This window comes from Marmota monax, unplaced genomic scaffold, assembly GCF_021218885.2.
Source record: "Marmota monax isolate L192 unplaced genomic scaffold, Marmota_monax_Labrador192_F-V1.1 WCK01_AAM20220418_F8-fsc00013, whole genome shotgun sequence".
NCBI classification, from domain to species: domain Eukaryota; kingdom Metazoa; phylum Chordata; class Mammalia; order Rodentia; family Sciuridae; genus Marmota; species Marmota monax.
Window position 1 is genome coordinate 3,420,083 of NW_026692202.1, and position 20,390 is coordinate 3,440,472.

Below are 20,390 nucleotides of genomic sequence, written 5' to 3' on the forward strand. Positions count from 1 at the left end.
GAAATGCCCCATTTTATCACACTACAGCCTTAGCATCTGCATAGGTACCTTCACAAGCGTTTTTGCTTTTCATCTTTGTCCTGGTTTTATAACCAAGAAGTATAAATTTCTTCCTCGCCTTTACTATTGCTTTGCTTCACTGATTTCCTCCAACTGTTCACTTTTATACCTTCATAATAACATTTTTAAGAAACTGCCTAAAATCCTTGTGGATTTATATCCCATGGAAGTATAAAGAAAAGTAAATTTTAAAAGCCCCTATAAAATGCTGTAGTAATTACTTTTACCTATATTATTTGCTTTTATCAAAATTTCAGTTTCTGTTCTAGTGTACATGCTGCTTCAGTTATGAACAAAGGAAGGCCTTCTTTATTAAACTGCTTCTGATGTTTCTGAACACAGTGAATAAACTGTACCCAAGGCTTACTCAACATGCATTCGGCTTGGTATAGACAATTATATCTGAAGAAAAGAAAGGAGGTTAGAGTAATTAATAAATAAATGTTTATAATAAAAGCTAGTTTTAAGATTGTGTTATTTGTCACTGGGTGTAGGGGGGCACACCTGTAATCCCAGAAACTATGGAGGCTGAGGCAGGAGGACTGCAAATTTGAGGCCCACCTTGGCAATTTAGCTAGACCCTGTCTCAAAATTAAAAATAAAATAAAAAGGCTGGAGATCTAGTTCAGTGGTAGAGGATCCCTGAGTTTAATCAGCAGTAAAAAGAAAAAAAAAAAAAATTTTACTCCCTGCTTCAAATGTGACAGAATGTGACAAAGCTTGCTGAGTCTACTGATTGAAAAATTGGAACCAACCCTCTTCTTTTCACTGTCCTTCAGGTTATTCTAAAATTCTGAAGATACTTGCTTATGTCAGAAGTTACAATTTATTTCCTAATAGAAATCTTTTTTTTTTTTTTTTTTTTAAAGAAACTCTTCTTCTGTACTATCCTGCTTTTTTCTAGATGGCCCAAGCTCATTGTCATAACAAAGGATGTGATGTCAAATAGGGAACATTCCACCTCCTGGTTTCAAGTGACCTTCTTGGTAACAGTTCGCCTGGCTTTACAGGGAACACTGGTTTTCTCATTTGCTCCTCTGACTCTGTGTGGTATCAGAATGCCAAGTTCTGTGACTGCACCACATTTTTTTTACCCTGGCATAACTTTTTCTCTTTTCTGTTTGTCTGCTTCATTTGGTCTTATAAACAATGATTCATCTTACACTTGAAGCCACCTTTACCTTCCAGAAGCACTCTGTTGCTGACAATTTCAGGGGTTAATTAGGTGAGGCACAGAATTTTTGTCACTTGAATTTCCAGTGACTTAGCAAAATGAGGTCTATTAGATTTAGGGTCAAGATGGAGGAGAGACACAAATTAGGTATTTTTCATACTAGTTTGATATTATTACATGTGAACAGTAAATGTTGCACTTCCCTGTTTACAGATTCAAATCATCAGCTCAAATTGAGATATGGGAACAACAGTAAATATTCTTTGAAGAGTTTTCATTTCAAATTACACATACATTAAAAATAGATTGGGACAAAGATTATTTGTTTGCATTTTACATCATATTAACTCCTTCAACTAGATGGCTTCCTCAGTGTCTCAGGTGGACTGGCTCTAGGATCACCAGATTCCAAAACCAACGGATCTCAAGTCCCTTATATAAAATGTCCAAGATGCTTATAATCGACACAAACCACCCTAGGTATATTAAATCATCTCTAGATTATATGTCCTAATACAGTACCTACCTGTCACTTTATCTGCATGGATTCAGTGAAGTACTCCATGCAAGCCAAAGCTTTCAAGTTCAGCTTTTTGGAACTTTCTAAAATTCTTTTTTTCTGAGTATTTTTGACCCATGGTTAGATTTACCTGGAGAGGAGGAACCCATGGATATGGAGAGCCAACTACAATGTAATTTTCTCTGTTATAGACTTCTTCTTTCAGGGATTTGGAGTCAAAATTAGTAATATAGAGAACCCAGCGTAAAAAGTGTGTATATGTGTGTGTGTGTATCGGATCATTTGATAGTGGGAGGATCTCAGGGAGGGGAAAACTATTAATAAGAAGTTACAGTGTATGGGGTGAAGGTGGGAGTTCATAACCCACTTGAATCAAAGTGTGGAATATGATATGTCAAGAAATTTGTAATGTTTTGAACAACCAACAATAAAAAATTAAAAAAAAAAAAGAAGTTACAGGCAGATCAAATTCCTTTGATAAAATATTCTAGTGGTTCTCTTATTTTTTTCCTCATGTACTTTATATTTAGAAAAGAATTTTTTCTTAATAAAGTGACTTTATTAAATAATTCAGTTTTCTACATTTATCAAAAAATATGTAAGTGCCAAGTCAGAAAGTCTGATCAACCTGAGATGACAGCGGTGTCCTAGCAAAAATAAAGATATCTAAAAATGAAGCTTCATAGTGAGTACACATTGGTTTCCATTAGATTTGGACAAATACTGAATACAAATCTTCATAAAGTCTCTTTGGGCTCAAGAGATATAGAGAAAATTTATAAAGACAGTCAAGAGGGTTAGGAAACTATGAGGAAGAGAGAATCTGGGTAAAGCAGGCTCTTGCCAGGGCCTCTTTGGCATCCTCACCAGATGATCTGCAAGTGTTTCAAATGATATGTTAACTTACACATTTTGAATCTTTCTCACTAAAACCATGCTCCGCCATTACCAACTTTCTACTCCAATATGGTCTGATAGATTACAACAAATGTTTCTAAGACCTCAACAAGCTCAGGTGTGATCAGTAAATAGAATAAACTCAACACAGCATGGAGTTGTTCTGGCTCCTAAGCACAGGCTCTGGGATAGCAGAAGTAAAAATTTAACGGTAAGAAAGAAAGGGAAAAAAATTCTCAGTCACTTTAGTTCTATTCTTAGAGAAATAAACGGAGTGTCTGCACCTGGGGCTCCTCCCTAGAGAGGCATCCCCCAAAGTTTTGCATGACTCTGGGTCCTGGTGGGTTGCACTTCCTCCTATGAGCAGAACTTCTCTCCCACCTGCTTTGTACAGTACTCAAAAGAAAATATCTTGCTTGATTGCTTTTGTGTGGTTTTTAACGCTCCCTCAAGCAGCCTCTACTGCTTGAGGAGAGGTCATGTAGGTTATCTCCAGAGGTACAACTACCGTTTTTGTTAGTGCTTTAGTTATAAAGATATGTGTTTTGAGAGGTTTTTTCCTAAGCTTATTTTTACTATAAATTCTGTTCTTTTTAATGAACATTTTTGCAGAATGTACTGTTTTTCAGGAATATATATCTGGCGTTATAGTAGAAATCCTGTACTTTATACTTATCAGATAGTTAATAAATGTAGACAGATTATTATAATTAATTAATTACATCAGAGGAATTTTAAAAATGATTCCAGGCAATGACTGTGTTGACAATGAACCTAATTACAAGAATTGAGCAAGATCATTTGATTCTCTTGAGTTAGAATCTTTAAGTCATTTTAATTTGCATGATACATTTATTGTTACTGTTTCAGAGAAACAGAAGCTAACTTTTCATTTTCAAGGCTTAATGAACAATTATCCATGAGCTGCTGAAGTTGAATAATAGGAAACTGTACTTGTTTTTCAAACCATTTAGCGACTGAAAGAAGCTGCTGATCACAAAATGCACGTCCAATAAACTGCAGTCCTATTGGCAACCCTTGGCTTGAGAGGGCCATAGGGACATTCACTGCAGGTAATCCTGAGGAAAAGAAGAAACCCATTAGTTGATTAATTCTCCATCTAAAGAAACAGAGACATCTTCTATTTTCTAGTGCTAGGAGGTAAAAGCAGAATAAAGTTTAAAAAAATAAATACTATACTCTGTATTTTGCACAATGCTTTGTTTACTTAATAATGGGTCTTAGAAATCATTCTTTCAGTTTATAGAGACCTTCATTCCTTTTTTATACCTGTATAGGATTCCACTATGTGGTTTTGCCATAATTCATTCAACCAGTCTTCTATGATTGGGCATTTAGGTTATTTTTAATATTCAGCTATTTCATATAATGCCCCAGTATATAATAATTGTGTACATGCTTTTTGCTATTCTTGAAAGTTTCTTAGATAAAGAGGGATTGCTTCATCAAAGGATAAATGAATATGTCATTAGAAATTCCACTTCAAAGTAGCTGTTCCAATTTGAATTCCCATCAGAAAAAATACGTCTTCTTTGCCTACAGTCTTGCCAACAGTTTGTTGTTGAGCTTTGGAATTTTTTCCCATCCATTAGATAAGAATGGTAGTCTGAATTTAAGGTTTGAAGCAGAAAAAGTACAAGATCACAGAATATCCTGTGTTATGCCATTAAAAAAAGTTTTTAAAAAATGGGAAAGGGTTTAAAGAACACCTATAACTTGAAGGGATCCCTATTGGCCAAATTTAGGACAATTCAAGTATCAAAAACAACGACAATAATTGTTTATAATACATTCAGTTTTTTAAAAAGAGGAAAGCTCTTATATAGAGAAGTCTGCTAGTTAATAAATGGATGCTAAAACTGGGTTCAAGGTTATTGGGGAAGAAGATATTCACATGGTCCCAAGAGTATCACTTCATAAGTTGCTTACAAATCATAAAAGGAAAAACGTACCTTATCTACTTAACCAAGTGGGACAAAATGATAGTAACTCTTTCCTGATATGAAAAGTGTGTACTGTTTGTGCCAAAAATGTTTAACTTGACCCAATTAGAAAGAAACAATGTGACGAAATCCAGATTGTGAATGGGGTATCCTATAGGACAAGTAGACTGAACTCTTCAAAAAAACAAAAAACTTATTAAGAGAAAACATTTTAAAGATGGATGATTTCTCATTAAAAACTAAGCAGGACAGAAGAAAGTGGTATGACATTTTCTTGTGCCAAAGGTAAGAACCAGTGAACCAGAATCCTATTCCTGCAAAAGAGTCTGCAAAAGTGAAAGGGAAATTAAGACATTTTTGCAAATCTGAGACAATCTGCTGCCATCAGGAACTATCTTAAAAGAATGGCTCAAACAATTTCTCTAAACAGGAAGAATGTGTTAAAAGAATCTTCATACTTTAGGAAGGAAGACTAATTGTAGACACCAGAAATGTGGGTAAATAAAATAGACTTTCCTTTTTCTTAAGTTTTCTACATGTTTGATGATTGAAAAAAATTATAACAGAGCCTGATATGGTTGTAAAAACATCAGACATGGGGGGTGATGCTCTAGATTTTAAAAAGATTATCGTAAACAAATACAATATGACCAGGGAAAAAAACAATATATGAAATATTTTTTTGGTACAACTAAGAAAATGTGAATAAGAAGTATAATCAGATTATTACTGAATTGTTAGTTTTCTGAGGTGTGTCAATGGAATTGTGGTTATGTAGAATGTCTTTATTATTAGAAGATTCATGCTAACTTATTTAGGAGTGAAGTGTCATGATATCTGAAACTTTCAAAATGATTCAGTTAAAAGGTGTGTGTGTGTGTATGTGTGTGTACAGACAGAGAAAGAAAATGAGGTAAAATGTTAACAAGGATGAATCCTGGAGAACGGCATATCAATGTTCATTATATCATCATTTTTCACTTTTTGAAGGTTTTAGTATTTTCAAAATAAAAGTTAAAAAATACAAAGTATATCGGTTCAGAAGGTTTGTGTGTTTTTGTGTGTATATATGGTTGTGTGCATAAGAATGCATGCACACACACTTCTAAGTATTTCAGAAGGATAGGCTGTTTCTTTATGGGAACAATCTAGCTAGAACCTAAATTGAAGACCAGGGCACCTGCCTAAGAATTTGAAGAAAACCAAAACACTCTTGAGGGACTCTCACCTGCCATATTTACAGCCTGTGTAAAAATATCATCCTGGGCACTTCGTGTTCTGTTGTCTTCTTTGATAAACTCCAAGTATGGTACTGCCTCACGCAGGGTGGTGGGGGTTAGCAAGACATCCACTCCAGAGTTAAAAACATTCACAAAATCATTGGCAATGAGGCGCCTCACCTTCTGTGCTTTGATGAAATAATTCTCATAGTTTCTGTGGGGGAAAAAAATGATACTTTAAGGACTTCGTCATTTTTTAAAAATCATTTCTCTTATATTAGGCTTCTTAGAGAACCACTGGTTTCTTGGCTTTTATGAGTGAGCATCATTAAGATTCTTAACACATAAAGGTGAGTTTTGTTCAACTCTGCTGTTTCTTTGAAAATTTATACATCCGGCATTTAATTAATCAGAATTCACAACTAGGTGCAATTTCACACATATAATCACAAAATATCAGTACTTCCAGAGACATTGCTAAACAAGAACATTCATTTGGGGGTGAAAAAATCAGGTGCATAGCCATTAAATAAATTTCCAAAAGTCAGAAAGCCAGGCAGTGGTAAAGGAGATAAGAACACAGGTCTCTAGAGGCTCACCCAAGCTTCTTTCTATTATAATGTCTCATTTCATCTATTGTAAAATGATTCATTATAAGGACTCTCAAGTTTTTAAGATTCTTTTTTTTTTTTTAATTTTTTTATTGGTTGTTCAAAACATTATAAAGCTCTTGACATATCATATTTCATACATTAGATTCAAGTTGGTTATGAACTCCCAATTTTACCCCAAATACAGATTGCAGAATCACATCGGTTGCACATCCACATTTTTACTTAATGCCCTATTAGTAACTGTTGTATTCTGCTACCTTTCCTATCCTCTACCATCCCCCCTCCCTCCCCTCCCATCTTCTCTCTCTACCCCATCCACTGTAATTCATATCTCTCCTTGTTTATTTTCCCATTCCCATCACAACCTCTTATATGTAATTTTCTGAATTCGACACTGGGAAACACACCTGAAGGAAGGTTCTATGAACAGAAATTGGGAAAAGCATGCAGTGTTGAAATCCATGAATAGTGTAGTTAGAGAGTAAAGATATGAGATTCAAGTAAACATGCTTAATTTACTAAAAGATTAGGATAAATGCTACATATAAAAGCGATCTTACATCAATGAAGCAAAGAAAGGAAAGAAAACTTTTCAGATCCTTCTGAAGTTACTGAAGAAGGCTGACAAAAGAACTGTTTTAAACCTCAATTTCCTCTACTGTAAAAATGGATATAATATCTCCAGGCTCACCAAGGACCAAATAAAATGAGATAAAAATGTGAAATCTTTCTTACTCTAGAAAGACTTACAGAGTGCTGTAAAAAGCAGATTCCTTACTATCTCCATCTGACTACAGTGTCTACAGAGCTATGAATACAGGTATCACATGGAATTTACACAATATGTGGGGCATGGTGGCACATGCCTACAATCCCAGCTATTAAGAGGCAAAGGCAGCCTTAGCAATTCAGTGAGACCCTGTCTCAAAATTAAAAAGAAAAAGCCTGGAGATACAGCTCAGTGGTAAAGTGCCCCTGGGTTAAATCCACACTATATCAAACCAAACCAAACAAACTGTACAGCAACAACAAAGAGTTGTTGTTTTAAATATTATATTTGGGCTGGGGATATAGCTCAGAGGTAGACTGCTTGCCTAGCATGTGCCTAGCAAGGCCCTGGATTTGAGCCCCAGCACCAACTCCAAGTACACACAAATTAATAGCATTCCCCAAACCCAAATTTTATAAAACTAATATTTTCTATTAATTTCCTTCCCATTTCATTTATTTAATCTTTTTGGTACTAGGGATTGAACCAAGGGTGCTCACCCCCCACTGAGTCACAACCCCAGTCCCCCATTTTTTTCTAAATTTTAAAATTTTGAGACAGGGTCTCATTAAGTTGCTAAGGCTAACTTTGAACTTGCCTCCTCCTGCCTCTGCCTCCTGAGCCTCTGGGATTACGGGTGTTTGTCAATGTTCCCAGGTCCTTCCTACTTTAAAAATAGTTGAAAAGTAGAACTGCTTCCATACATGATAGAGTACAGGGATGAGATTTATCCTGTCTTCTTAACCCCAAAACTGAACAAAATATGTGAAACAACCATTTCCAGATATTAGGCAAAGGGCATTTGGGAGAGAGTGCACTGAGAGGAGAGGCAAATGTTTCCCCAGCTTAATGCCTGGAGGTACTTTTCAGGCCTTAGTCCAGAGAGGAAGGACATATACACAGTCATGGTGGATGAATCAGAAGTTCAGGGAGAAAAAGCCAGCAGCAATTTTCAAGGCAGTATTGAATTGGAGAGTGGCACACAGAGAGTGTAAGAGATGTGTGGAAAGATTCCCTCAAGTCTCTGGCCCAGTATTGGCCTGTGCATGAATAAGAAGACACCCCCAAAGTTGAGGAAAGAATCATCAAAAAGCAGGAGGTCAAACAATTCCTAAGCTCAACAGAGCTGGAAATAGTGTGTGTTCTTAACAGCTAAAGTGGAAAGACCTCAAAATACACACAGCACCTGGGAAAATCTTCAGGATATTGCCTTAGAGTTAAATTAGCCCTACTCTAAAGGTTTTCTGGATTTACACTATTAGAGCTTAAAAGGAAGGCTTGAAAGGATCCAAAAGATTCCAAGTAACCACATCTTAATCTAAATACTGTTTAAAAGAAACAACAAAAACCTAGCACATGACAATGTAAAATTCAATGTCTAGGCATACAAAGAAGCAGAAGAAACATGATTCATAAGGAGGGGGAAAAATAGTTCATATAAAAAGGAATCTGAATAGAAATGACAGAAATGTTGGAAATAATAGCTAAGAACATTAAAAAGGCATGTTCTATATGTTCAAGATGGTATAAGAAAACAAAATGATAAAGAAACTGAAGAGCCAGGTGTGATGGTGCACGCCTATAACCCCAGCAGCTCAGGCTGAGGCAGGATAATCATGAGTTCAAAAACCAGCCTTAGTAACAGTGAGGTGCTAAGCAAATCAGAGAGACCCTGTCTCTAAATAACATACAAAATAGGGTTGGGATGTGGGTCAGTGGTTGAGTGCCCCCAAGTTCAATCCCCAGTATCCAAAAAAAAAAAAAAAAAAGAAACTGAAGAGATAAAAAGACCTGCTTGGAAATTCTAGATCTTAAAAGGACAAAATATGAAATGAAAAATACACCAGATGGGATTGACAGACTATTGATACTACAGAAGAAAAGATCGGTGGATCTCAAAATTGTAATGGAAACTATCTAAAAGGAAGCACAGAGAGAAAAAGACTGGGGGAATGAGCCATGAGACAACACCAGCAGATTAACATACATATAAATGGTGTCCCAGAGGAGAGGACAGAAAAAATATATTAAGAAATAAGGGTCAAAATTTCCCCAAATTTATTAAAACTATAAACACACAGATCCAAAAAGTTCAAAGAACACCTAAGCAGAAGAAATATTCAAGAAACCACACCAAGGCACATCTTAAATTCCTAAAAACCAATGGTAAAGTGAAAATGTTAAAACTAATCAGAGGGACAAACAAAGTTACATTATACATAAGGAACTAAGATAAAAAAAAAATAAGACCTCTAGAAACTATGCAGGCCATAACACAGTGGAACAAAACCTTTAAAGAACTGAAGGAAAATGCTAATGTCAATTTAGAATTTTATATCCAATAAAGTATCTTTCAAAAATTAAAGACAAAACAAAAACCTTAACATATAAAGCTGAAAGATTTCACTGATAGCAGGACTACACTATAAGAAATGTTAAAGGAAGTTCTTTAGGCATAAATAAAATGATAACACAAGAAAATCTGGATACACAAAACAGAGGGAAAAGCACCAGAAATAATTATGTAGGAAAATAAAATGACTCTTGGCTGGGTGTGGGAGTATATGCCTGTAATCCTGGTGGCTCAGGCTGAGACAGAAGGATCATGAATTCAAAGCCAGCCTTGGCAACTTAGCAAGGCCCTAAGCAACTTAAGGAGACCCTGTCTCTAAATAAAACACAAAAAGGTCTGGGGATGTGGCCAAGTGGTTAAATGTCCTTGGTACCAAAAAAGCAAAACAAAACAAAAAGCCCTATTTTTCCTCAGTTTTAAAAATATCTAAGATAAAAATTTATAGATTAATGAAAGAAGGCAGGAAAAGAGGTTAAGAGAAAGAAAGAACACATGGAATAAATAGAAGACGATAACAAGAAGTAGACTTAAATGTGGTTCAAAAGTAAATATTTATGCAAATAATAAAAAAAAAGTTGGGCACAATGGTACACACCAGTAATCCCAGCTACCCCAAAAGCTGAGACAGAAGGATCTTAAGTTTGAGACCAGCCTGGAGACCCTATCTCAAAATGAAAAACGGGTGGAGGGTGTAGTTCAGTGACAGAGTGCTTGCCTAGCACGCACAAAGCTCTGGGTTTTATTCCCAGTACAACAAAATAAATAAATAAATAAATCTGGGATTCCTAACTCACAGAAGTAAAAATGTTAAGACTTTTTCTATATCTTTCTTTCTTTCTTCTTCTTCTTTTTTTTTTTTTGAGAGAGAGAGAGAATTTTAATATTTATTTTTTAGTTTTCGGTGGACACAACATCTTTATTTTATTTTATTTTTTTAATGTGGTGCTGAGGATCGAATCCAGCGCCCCGCACATGCCAGGCGAGCGTGTTACTGCCTGAGCCACATCCCCAAACCAAGATTTTTTCTATTTCTGGACATACAAGTTGACTTTTAAGACAAAAAACAACAAGTGCCCCAAATCCCATTTTTTCTATCACTCATGTTCACCTTTACCCACCCCACAAACAAAAACAAAAAAACAAACAAGTCAATCCAAGAAGCTACGGATACTATCAGTAATTCTTCCTTTTCTTAATAACCCCAGCTGGTATTCATGGAAGAAGCTTGCAAACTTCTCTCCTTCGATATTTTTTAATGCTGTTACAGTGACCTATATAATCAATCAACTTTTGTCTTGACACATTCAATATGATTCTAATCAGTAATACATGGCAAATGTAACATCTTTACCTTAATAAAGTCTCTGCTTAGAAAACTTCTTCACAATATTTCATTTTTCCTACTCCTACATCATTACAAATGTCTGGTCAATATGGAAAAGAGTCTTTTAATATGAGATATAATTAAGTAATCTGGAAAAAAATGATCTTAACTTTGGCTTTGAGGGGATGCACAGATGAATAAAATGCTTTCTGCCCTTGAATACATGGAGTAAAACTTCAAAAAGCTACTCATCACAATAACCATTCTTGCTTATTCATATTTCTCACGTCCTCTAGACTCTATCTATTGTGAATCCTGTTCACAAGATCTTGAATAAACTTACATTAGAGAAAATTTAAGTAAGGGTCACAGTATTTTGGAATTCTTTTTTGAAGTAAACAGATAAATTTTTCAAAAGATCACACTGTAAGTCTATGTTTAAGACTCTTATTACAATAAGCCAATGCACAATAACAGCCAGAGGATAAGTAATGAGGCTAAAATCGGAGCTCAAACCAGGGCTTTCTGTTTAGTTTGTACCTATCATTTAGCTAGTGCATCAATTAAAAACATTTAAAAAAAAAAATAACTAAGAACCAAAAGTGCCACAAGTAGTTCTTTTCTAATTCAAATCATAAGGAATTTATTTCTTTAGTAAATATCTTGGCTTATAAAACCTGACAGACATACTACTACCTTATTCTTCAGCTTTCAAGAGTGAGAAAAATGCTTAAACTCATTGTCTTACTCTTTTAATAAGAAAAAGTTTCCTGAGAGAATTCTTCCTCGAACTACATCATTGAACCCTTCTCTTCTGGTTGCAGCATACATGGCTTCAGTAGACACATTAATGTCACATCTGTGGCCTGAAAACAAAAACGATAAATACAATACTTGCAAAAGAAGTAAAGTTTTGGCTAAAAACTGGCAAAGATTCATACTTTTAAATACTGAAATTTAGGGAACATGACCTTACTAGTTCCTTTTCTCTATCAGTCATAGGACTGATCATGGAGGGAAAAGAAAATAACCAAGAAAGAAATTTCATTTGCTTCCTCCCTCATCCATCCATTATCCAGTGTCCAAATATTTAATGAGCTCCTCCCACGTTTCAGGCACTACATTAGATGAGTTTAACACATAAATACAAGATACTATCCCTTTAAGATATTCAAGTCCAAAGAAGTGAAATGAACATCCTGAGACATTTAAGATGAATAGAATATGTACAATGTTAAAATGATAAGGAAAAATGATTCACTGATTAATTTTCTGAATCATTAACACTATCTCAGGCAATAATTTTTTATTACTGTAAGTTAAATTTTCAAATTTCATAAGCTGTGATTGTAGGCACTGTGGTACATGCCTACAATCCCAGCTACTTGGAAGACTAAGGCAGGAAGATCGCAAGTTAAAAGCCAGACTAGGCAAAGTACTGGGACCCTGTCTCAAAATAAAAAGGGCTGGGAAGGTAGCTCATTGATGAAGCATCCCTGAGTTCAATCCCTAGTACCCACCCTCCCCCCCCAAAAAAAATAAAAAGCCCCACCCATCTTACCATATTCTAGCCCATCAAATCTTGCCATATTTGACGCCACTTCTGATGTGCACAATACATGGTAGCAGACAATTGAATAACAGGTGTGGGGCAGGGATACTTCTATCACTTTGGCTCCTTCAGAATCAAAGAGATCAGCAGCTTTGGACCAGAGAGATCGTACTTCACTTGATAATTCTGGTACAAGATATTCCTTACAGGAAAAAGCCAAGATACAGAAACTGGAGCACTGATAATAGTTTTATAAAAATTTGTATACCAGGACTTTTGGAAATTCCCTTGCAAAATGGATTATATTGCAGGCAGGTTGCTAGAAAGACCAAACTAAGATTGTTTAAAACATAATACTAAATATTACGAGCTGGATATAACAATTAAAAAATTGGAGATCTAGGGCTGGGGATGTGGCTCAAGCGGTAGCGCACTCGCCTGGCATGCGTGTGGACCGGGTTCGATCCTCAGCACCACATACAAACAAAGATGTTGTGTCTGCCGAAAACTAAAGAATAAATATTTAAAAATTCTCTCTCTCTCTCTTTTAAAAAAAAAATTGGAGATCTAGTTGGGGAATTCATATCTGTTAAATGTACATTATGTATCAGGTATGCAGCTAGATGCTTTTTGAAAGTTCTCTTTATGAATTTATGAAGGAAAAGTGTTGAAACTAGAAAAGTAACTTTCCTAATGTTATATAGCAGGTTAGTAGAGGATCCTAGGATTCTAAACTAGGTCTCCTTCTAAAGCCTGTAAGTTTTCATTCTTTTAAAAGAAGGTCACTTGAATGGAAGACTTTAAAGAAAGCAGCATTTCTCAAAAGTATCGGTCTCACCTGGGGGCGAGTTTTGTCTCCTTTTCTCAACCAAGAAACATTTTGTAATGTCTACAGACATTTTTGGTTGTTGTGTTGTGGTAGAGGTAAGGAATGTTATTTGGCATCTAAGGGTAAAGAGACCAGGGATGCTGCTAAACTCTCAATGTAAAGGATAGTTACCCACAACAAAAAATTATTCAGTCCCAAATACTAATTGTGCTGAGATTGAGAAATCGTTTTTAGTCTGCTGGGTAATTTATCTTTCTAAATGATTTTTGAAAGGTTTTTAGCATTACTATGTTGTTAGATTTTTTTTAAAGGCCAGTAATTTAAAATTATCATATCCACAATATAATGACTTACTTAATTGTTACTGTAATAGGTATAGTAGAAGGAGGGATAATAATAATAGTAAAGATAACATTTAATAAGGTTTACTATATGCAAGGAATGCCTTTGGGCTAAGTGTTTTACATTAGGGATTAGCATGGACTGTGGACCAGATGTGACCAGTCAGCTATTGTGTATGTGTGAGGGGGGAGGAGGGGATGGGGAGGAATGTTACTGGGAATTGATGCCAGGGTTGCTTTACCACTCAGCTATGTCCCCAGCACTTTTTATTTTTCATTTTGACACAAGGTCTAAGTTGTTGAGGGTCTCACTAAATTGCTGAGGCTGGACTCTAATTTATAATCCTCTTCCTCAGCCTCCAGAGTCTCTGGGATTATAGCTGCTATACCTGGCCAGTAAGCTAGTTTTGAAAATAAAATTTTATTAGAGCCGAGTATGGTGATACATTCCTGCAATCCCAGTGACTCAGGAGCTGAGGCAAGAGGACTCCAAGTTCAAAGCTGTCTGGGCAACTTAGTGAGACCCTGTCTCAAAATAAAATCACAAAGGGAAGGGGAGGCAGCTCAGTGGTAGAATGCATGTCTAGTACATGCATAGTCCTGGATTCAATCCCTAGTATTGTAAAAAATAACAGAAGTTTTATTAGAATGTAGACATACTCTGTTTACATGTTTTCTATGGCTATTTTTTCACTATTTGTTTTCTTTTTTCTTTTCCATATCTGGCTCTGCTTTTTATTATAACGGCTGAGTTAAAAACACTGTCTAGTCCACAAAGCCTAAATTATTTATTATCAAGCTTTTGACAAAAAATGTTTATAGACCCTTGTTTTACATGATAATCTAATTTAATCCTCACAACTCCTTGAGGTCAATATGTTTATTATCCCGTTTTGCAAATGAAGAAATTGGGTTTAAGTCATGTACTCAAGTCACATGGCTAATAAAAATGGCAATACAGGAATTCAAATCCAACCAATTGCCTCTCAAGTCTATGCTGTATATTTGACTTGACAGTTTTTCTGTGGAGTGATGAAAGAAACAAGTTACCTTTGGAATTCCGATACATAGCTTGCTTACATCTATCAAATTGGGAAGCACGAATGATTTCACAGGATCCTGTACTGTGGTAGAATCTTTGGGGTCATGTCCAGCCAGTATACCTGTAAGGAGAAACACTTATGAGTGACAGATATATTGTTTTACAGTAAAATAATTTCAAGTGATATGGAATCATATAAATACCCAACACAATTGCTGTATCATCCACATATCTGGTTAAGATTCCTGGCACATCCATCGAATTCACCAGAGGAATAAGACCGTGACGAGATACTAAGCCATAGCTTGGTTTGAAACCAACAAGCCCACAGTGGGCAGCAGGATTTCTGGTTGATCCTCCAGTATCTGATCCTAAAGCCCTGGAATTTAAATGGAAGAGTGACATATTTCTAACTATATTTGGTATCTATCCTTTTAAATGTATATTTTTACAGTGTCATTTCCCCTTATTATAAAAAGTAATACATACTCAGAGAATTAATAATGTATAGAAAACTGTAAAGAAATAACTAAATATTCTGAAGCAAACACTGTTAATATTTTGGCATATTAACTTCAACTGTTTTAAAAAAACATTTTTTTTAAATCATAGCTAAGATCATTCTGTAATCATAAGTTTCCATCTCTTTTTTTGCTTACCTGAGCCTTTTACTATGTCATTAAAATTACTAAAGATTTAAAGTATATATAATATTCCATCATATAAACTGGTGATTACATGTTTTATCAAGTACTTTAAAGCACAACCTGCTATTGATACACATACAAATCTTATACCCTCCTTTGATGCTACTTCATATTTAAAATAAATCAAATTAAGGCAGTTTTATAGCATGCTTCTACAACCTAAATTCAGATAGAGCCCTTTTCCTACCCTACGTAGAATCACGAAGAGATCAAATTTATGTAAACATTTATGTCGTTTCCAACTGAAATAATAACTATGTAACAAATGACTGTAATGAACATCTTTAAACATAAACATTTGCCCATATGTTTGATTAGTTTTAGGCTGGCTTCCAAAAAGCAGAGTTAATGGATAAAAAGGATCTGTTTCGTGTTGTACGTTTGTGATATATATGATCAAATAACTTGTCAGGAAGATTTTGTCAATTCATATTCTCAACTGGAGTGAATCCAATTGTTTTAATGTTTCAGTACCATCACTGAACACTAGTAGTTTAAAAATTTTTGCTAACTTGATAACTAAAAATTTTATAAAAGCACATTACTGAATATTTTTTCACATTTACTTGTATTTGCATTTCCAACTATGAAAAAGGAATATTCATTCCTTTTTTTCCCTCCCATTTTTTGCAGTATTAGGGACTGAATCCTGTGGTATTCTACCACTAAGCTACATCCCCAGCCCTTTTTATTTTGAGACAGGGCTTTTATTTTGCTAAACTCCTGAGGTCCTCCTGCCTCAGCTTCCCAAGCAGCTAAGATTACAATTGTGTGCCACTGTGCCCACTTGTGCTTGTTCATTCCTTTATCCACCCACCTACAGAGTATGTGCTCTTATTATTTAAAAACAAAAACCAAAAAAACTACCCTTGAGGATATTATGCTAGGTGAAACAATCCAGTCACAGAAATATAAATGCTGTATGATGCCATTTATACCAGGTACCTAGAGTAATCATACTCACAGACAGCAAGTGGAAAGGTTGTTACCAGGGATTGGTAGGAGGGTTAAGGTTACAGAGTTTCCATTTTGCAAGATGAAAAGGGTTTTTATTTGTCCATGACTGAACTGCACATTTAAAAATAGTTAGGATGGCATATCTTATATGCATTTTATCATAATTAAAGTGAAATTTTAAACAATTATATCAGAAAAAAATGTTTTCCAGTAGAAAAATAGTACTTATCAACTAACATCATCAAAATGGCGATATTACCAAAAGTTCTCTATAGGTTTAATGCAATGCCAATCAAAATCCCAACGGCATTTCTTGTAGAAATGGATAAAGCAATCATGAAATTCATATGGAAAAATAAAAGACCCAGAATAGCAAAAGCAATTCTAAGCAGGAAGTGTGAATCAGGCGGTATAGCGATACCAGACTTAAAACTATATTACAGAGCAATAGTAACAAAAACAGCATGGTACTGGTACCAAAACAGGAGGGTGGACCAATGGTACAGAATAGAGGACACAGAGACTAATCCACAAAGCTACAACTATCTTATATTTGATAAAGGAGCTAAAAGCATGCAATGGAGGGAGGATAGCATCTTCAACAAATGGTGCTGGGAAAACTGGAAATCCATATGCAACAAAATGAAACTGAATCCCCTCCTCTCGCCATGCACAAAAGTTAACTCAAAGTGGATCAAGGAGCTAGATATCAAATCAGAGACTCTGCATCTGATAGAAGAAAAAGTTGGCTCCGATCTACATATTGTAGGGTCGGGCTCCAAATTTCTTAATAGGACACCCATAGCACAAAAGTTGATAACAAAAATCAACAAATGGGACTTACTTAAACTGAAAAGTTTTCTCTCAGCAAGAGAAACAATAAAAGAGGTAAATAGGGAGCCTACATCATGGGAACAAATTTTTACTCCTCACACTTCAGATAGAGCCCTAATATCCAGAGTATACAAAGAACTCAAAAAATTAAACAATAAGAAAACAAATAACCCAATCAACAAATGGGCCAAAGATCTGAACAGACACTTCTCAGAGGAGGACATACAATCAATCAACAAGTACATGAAAAAATGCTCACCATCTCTAGCAGTCAGAGAAATGCAAATCAAAACCACCCTAAGATACCATCTCACTCCAGTAAGATTGGCAGCCATTATGAAGTCAAACAACAACAAGTGCTGGAGAGGATGTGGGGAAAAGGGTACTCTTGTACATTGCTGGTGGGACTGCAAACTGGTGCGGCCAATCTGGAAAGCAGTATGGAGATTCCTGGGAAAGCTGGGAATGGAACCACCATTTGACCCAACTATTGCCCTTCTTGGACTTTTCCCTGAAGACCTTAAAAGAGCGTACTACAGGGATACTGCTACATCGATGTTCATAGCAGCACAATTCACAATTGCTAGACTGTGGAACCAACCCAGATGCCCTTCAATAGATGAATGGATAAAAAAAATGTGGCATTTATACACCATGGAGTATTACGCAGCACTAAAAAATGACAAAATCATAGAATTTGCAGGGAAATGGATGGCACTAGAGCAGATTATGCTTAGTGAAGCTAGCCAATCCCTAAAAAACAAATACCAAATGTCTTCTTTGATATAATGAGAGCAACTAAGAACAGAGCAGGGAGGAAGAGCAGGAAGAAAAGATTAACATTAAACAGATACATGAGGTGGGATGGAAAGGGAGAGAAAAGGGAAATTGCATGGTAATGGAGGGAGACCCTCATTGTTATACAAAATTACATATAAGAGGTTGTGAGGGGAATGGGAAAATAAACAAGGAGAGATATGAATTACAGTGGATGGGGTAGAGAGAGAAGATGGGAGGGGAGGGAGGGGGGATGGTAGAGGATAGGAAAGGTAGCAGAATACAACAGTTACTAATAGGGCATTATGTAAAAATGTGGATGTGTAACCGATGTGATTCTGCAATCTGTATTTGGGGTAAAATTGGGAGTTCATAACCAACTTGAATCTAATGTATGAAATATGATATGTCAAGAGCTTTATAATGTTTTGAACAACCAATAAAAAAAATTAAAAAAAAAAAATAGCTAACATTTACTTAACTTTTAGAACATGCTATGATAAGCACAGCACAAACTTACCTCCTTTACTAATAAAAATAACTAGTTTCTAAAAAAAAAAAAAAGAAAAAAAAAAGAAAAATAGTACTTATCTACTGCAAAAATTAAAATATAATTATAGGATAGAGAAAGTAAAATTTCTCTTAAAACAGCCCCTATAATAGTCCTGTTACTACCTTTAACATACTTTTCTCCAGATACTTCCATGTAATAACTGATATCCATACTAGGTGATTATTATTTTAATTGAATCAGGGTCACACTGTACATACTATTCTGTAACTTATTTTTCACTTAACAATATATCTTGGATCACTTTCCATGTCACTTCATATAGCCCTATCATTCTTTTTTAGAGGCTATGTATTATTCCAAGAATCTTTCTGTTTTAAAAACTATGATAAAAGAAACAAATCAAGAGGAGTTGGGGAACAAAACAGAATACTTTACAGTTTGGAACATTCAATCTGTAGTTATTTTTGGTCAGTGCTTCTACGGATTATATTTAAAGTCAAGCATTGGGCTAAGTGACATTCCTAACAATAACATGACACTTGTGCTCTGCAGAAAATGGAATTTATATTTCCTTTCTCACCAAGTCCATTTAAGCCATAAAATCAGACTGTTGCTTTCACAATTTTAAAAGATACATTCTCTTATTAGCATTCACTGACGGCTGTGTAAAAGTAAAACTTACATTTCCATAGGAATTATGTGTCAAAATGCCATCTTCTTAAAGCACATTCAGAAAGATGAACACTAAGTGGGCTGATGAGGATAGAAAAAAAGCACCTAATCCTGCAATTCTAACTTGTCAGAACTCTCATTAATATTAATGTAATGCTATAAAATTCCACAGAGATAAAATGAAATGGTTCTACTTGTTAACAAGATTTCAGGAAAACTAAATAAAAAAATAATGGAAGAAGCTAAAGCTCTATAGCTAAAAAAATATAAATAATTTATTGAATACAATGTGAAAGGACTTAACTTAATTTTAGTGGATAATTAAGGAGAGAGAAAATACATATAGTATTACTGAAGAAACACATTCAATTTGGTTAAACTGAGACTGATAAAATAAATAGCAGCCATATTTTAGATGGTTAAGAAATGCTTTAAAAATGGGACTTAAAATAAAAATGGATGGATTCTTTACAAAATACAAAATATGACAAATAGAATCAGCTCTCAACAAAGTTGAAAAAAATTTACCTAATGATATGTTTTTAGTTCCAGATTTATGAAAATAATATTTTAAATATCCTATTGATATATATTAGGAACTTCTTCTCTTTTTAAAGTCAAATGTTGCTGAAGGATAAACCATTTCTAACAGCTCAGCAGCAGTGAATTAAAGTAATGGAGTACCTAAATATTTCAAGGAGCAAAAGTTAAAATAAATTATTTCAAAAATTAAATTCAATGTAGTCCATTTATGCTCAATTCTTAATTCTGTAAGATCCATAAAATCCGGTTTTTAAGAAAACCCGGTATTATAGAGTTTAAATATTATCTTAAGTTAAAGTTAAATGTATAAAGAACACATAGTGTGAAATATAGTTGAGTATATTCAAAAGATATAATTTTGATATATGATTTTTGAACACAAATTGCTGACTGAAAAGAAATTCAAATGCCAGGGTATGAACTGCTCCATTGCTGGGTTTTGCATATGGTTTGTGATTATTTGTATTTAGATGGGTTTTAAAGTACAGATAAAAGCATCTTACGCGAAACATGTGAATGCAGATACGGCAGCTGCGCTCCCGCCTGAGCTTCCTCCAGTTATTAGCCAATTTGAATCCTCACTTTCACCATGGGGATTCTGCTGCTTCTTTTCTCTGTATTGTTTTGAATAACTCCAGGGGTTTTTGACTGGTCCAAACACACCATCTGTACTTCCAGATCTGAGGTGAAGAAGTGAAATGATTTACCTTAGTAGAAGTTCATTTTA

At 35.0% G+C, this 20,390-nt stretch overlaps 1 protein-coding gene across 1 annotated transcript in view; it reads right to left on the reverse strand.

Moving 5' to 3' along the window:
- Window positions 1-3,466: 3,466 nt before the first annotated feature.
- Window positions 3,467-20,390, reverse strand: part of Qrsl1 (glutaminyl-tRNA amidotransferase subunit QRSL1) — a 32,305-nt gene continuing 15,381 nt past the window's right edge. The window contains exons 5-11 of the mRNA XM_046430580.2: window positions 20,167-20,343; window positions 14,863-15,038; window positions 14,668-14,780; window positions 12,457-12,649; window positions 11,644-11,761; window positions 5,844-6,049; window positions 3,467-3,730 (exon numbers count right to left, since the gene is read on the reverse strand). Coding sequence (XP_046286536.1) covers window positions 3,510-3,730; window positions 5,844-6,049; window positions 11,644-11,761; window positions 12,457-12,649; window positions 14,668-14,780; window positions 14,863-15,038; window positions 20,167-20,343 — 1,204 coding nt within the window. The 3' untranslated portion in view covers window positions 3,467-3,509. The remainder of the gene's footprint in view (window positions 3,731-5,843; window positions 6,050-11,643; window positions 11,762-12,456; window positions 12,650-14,667; window positions 14,781-14,862; window positions 15,039-20,166; window positions 20,344-20,390) is intronic.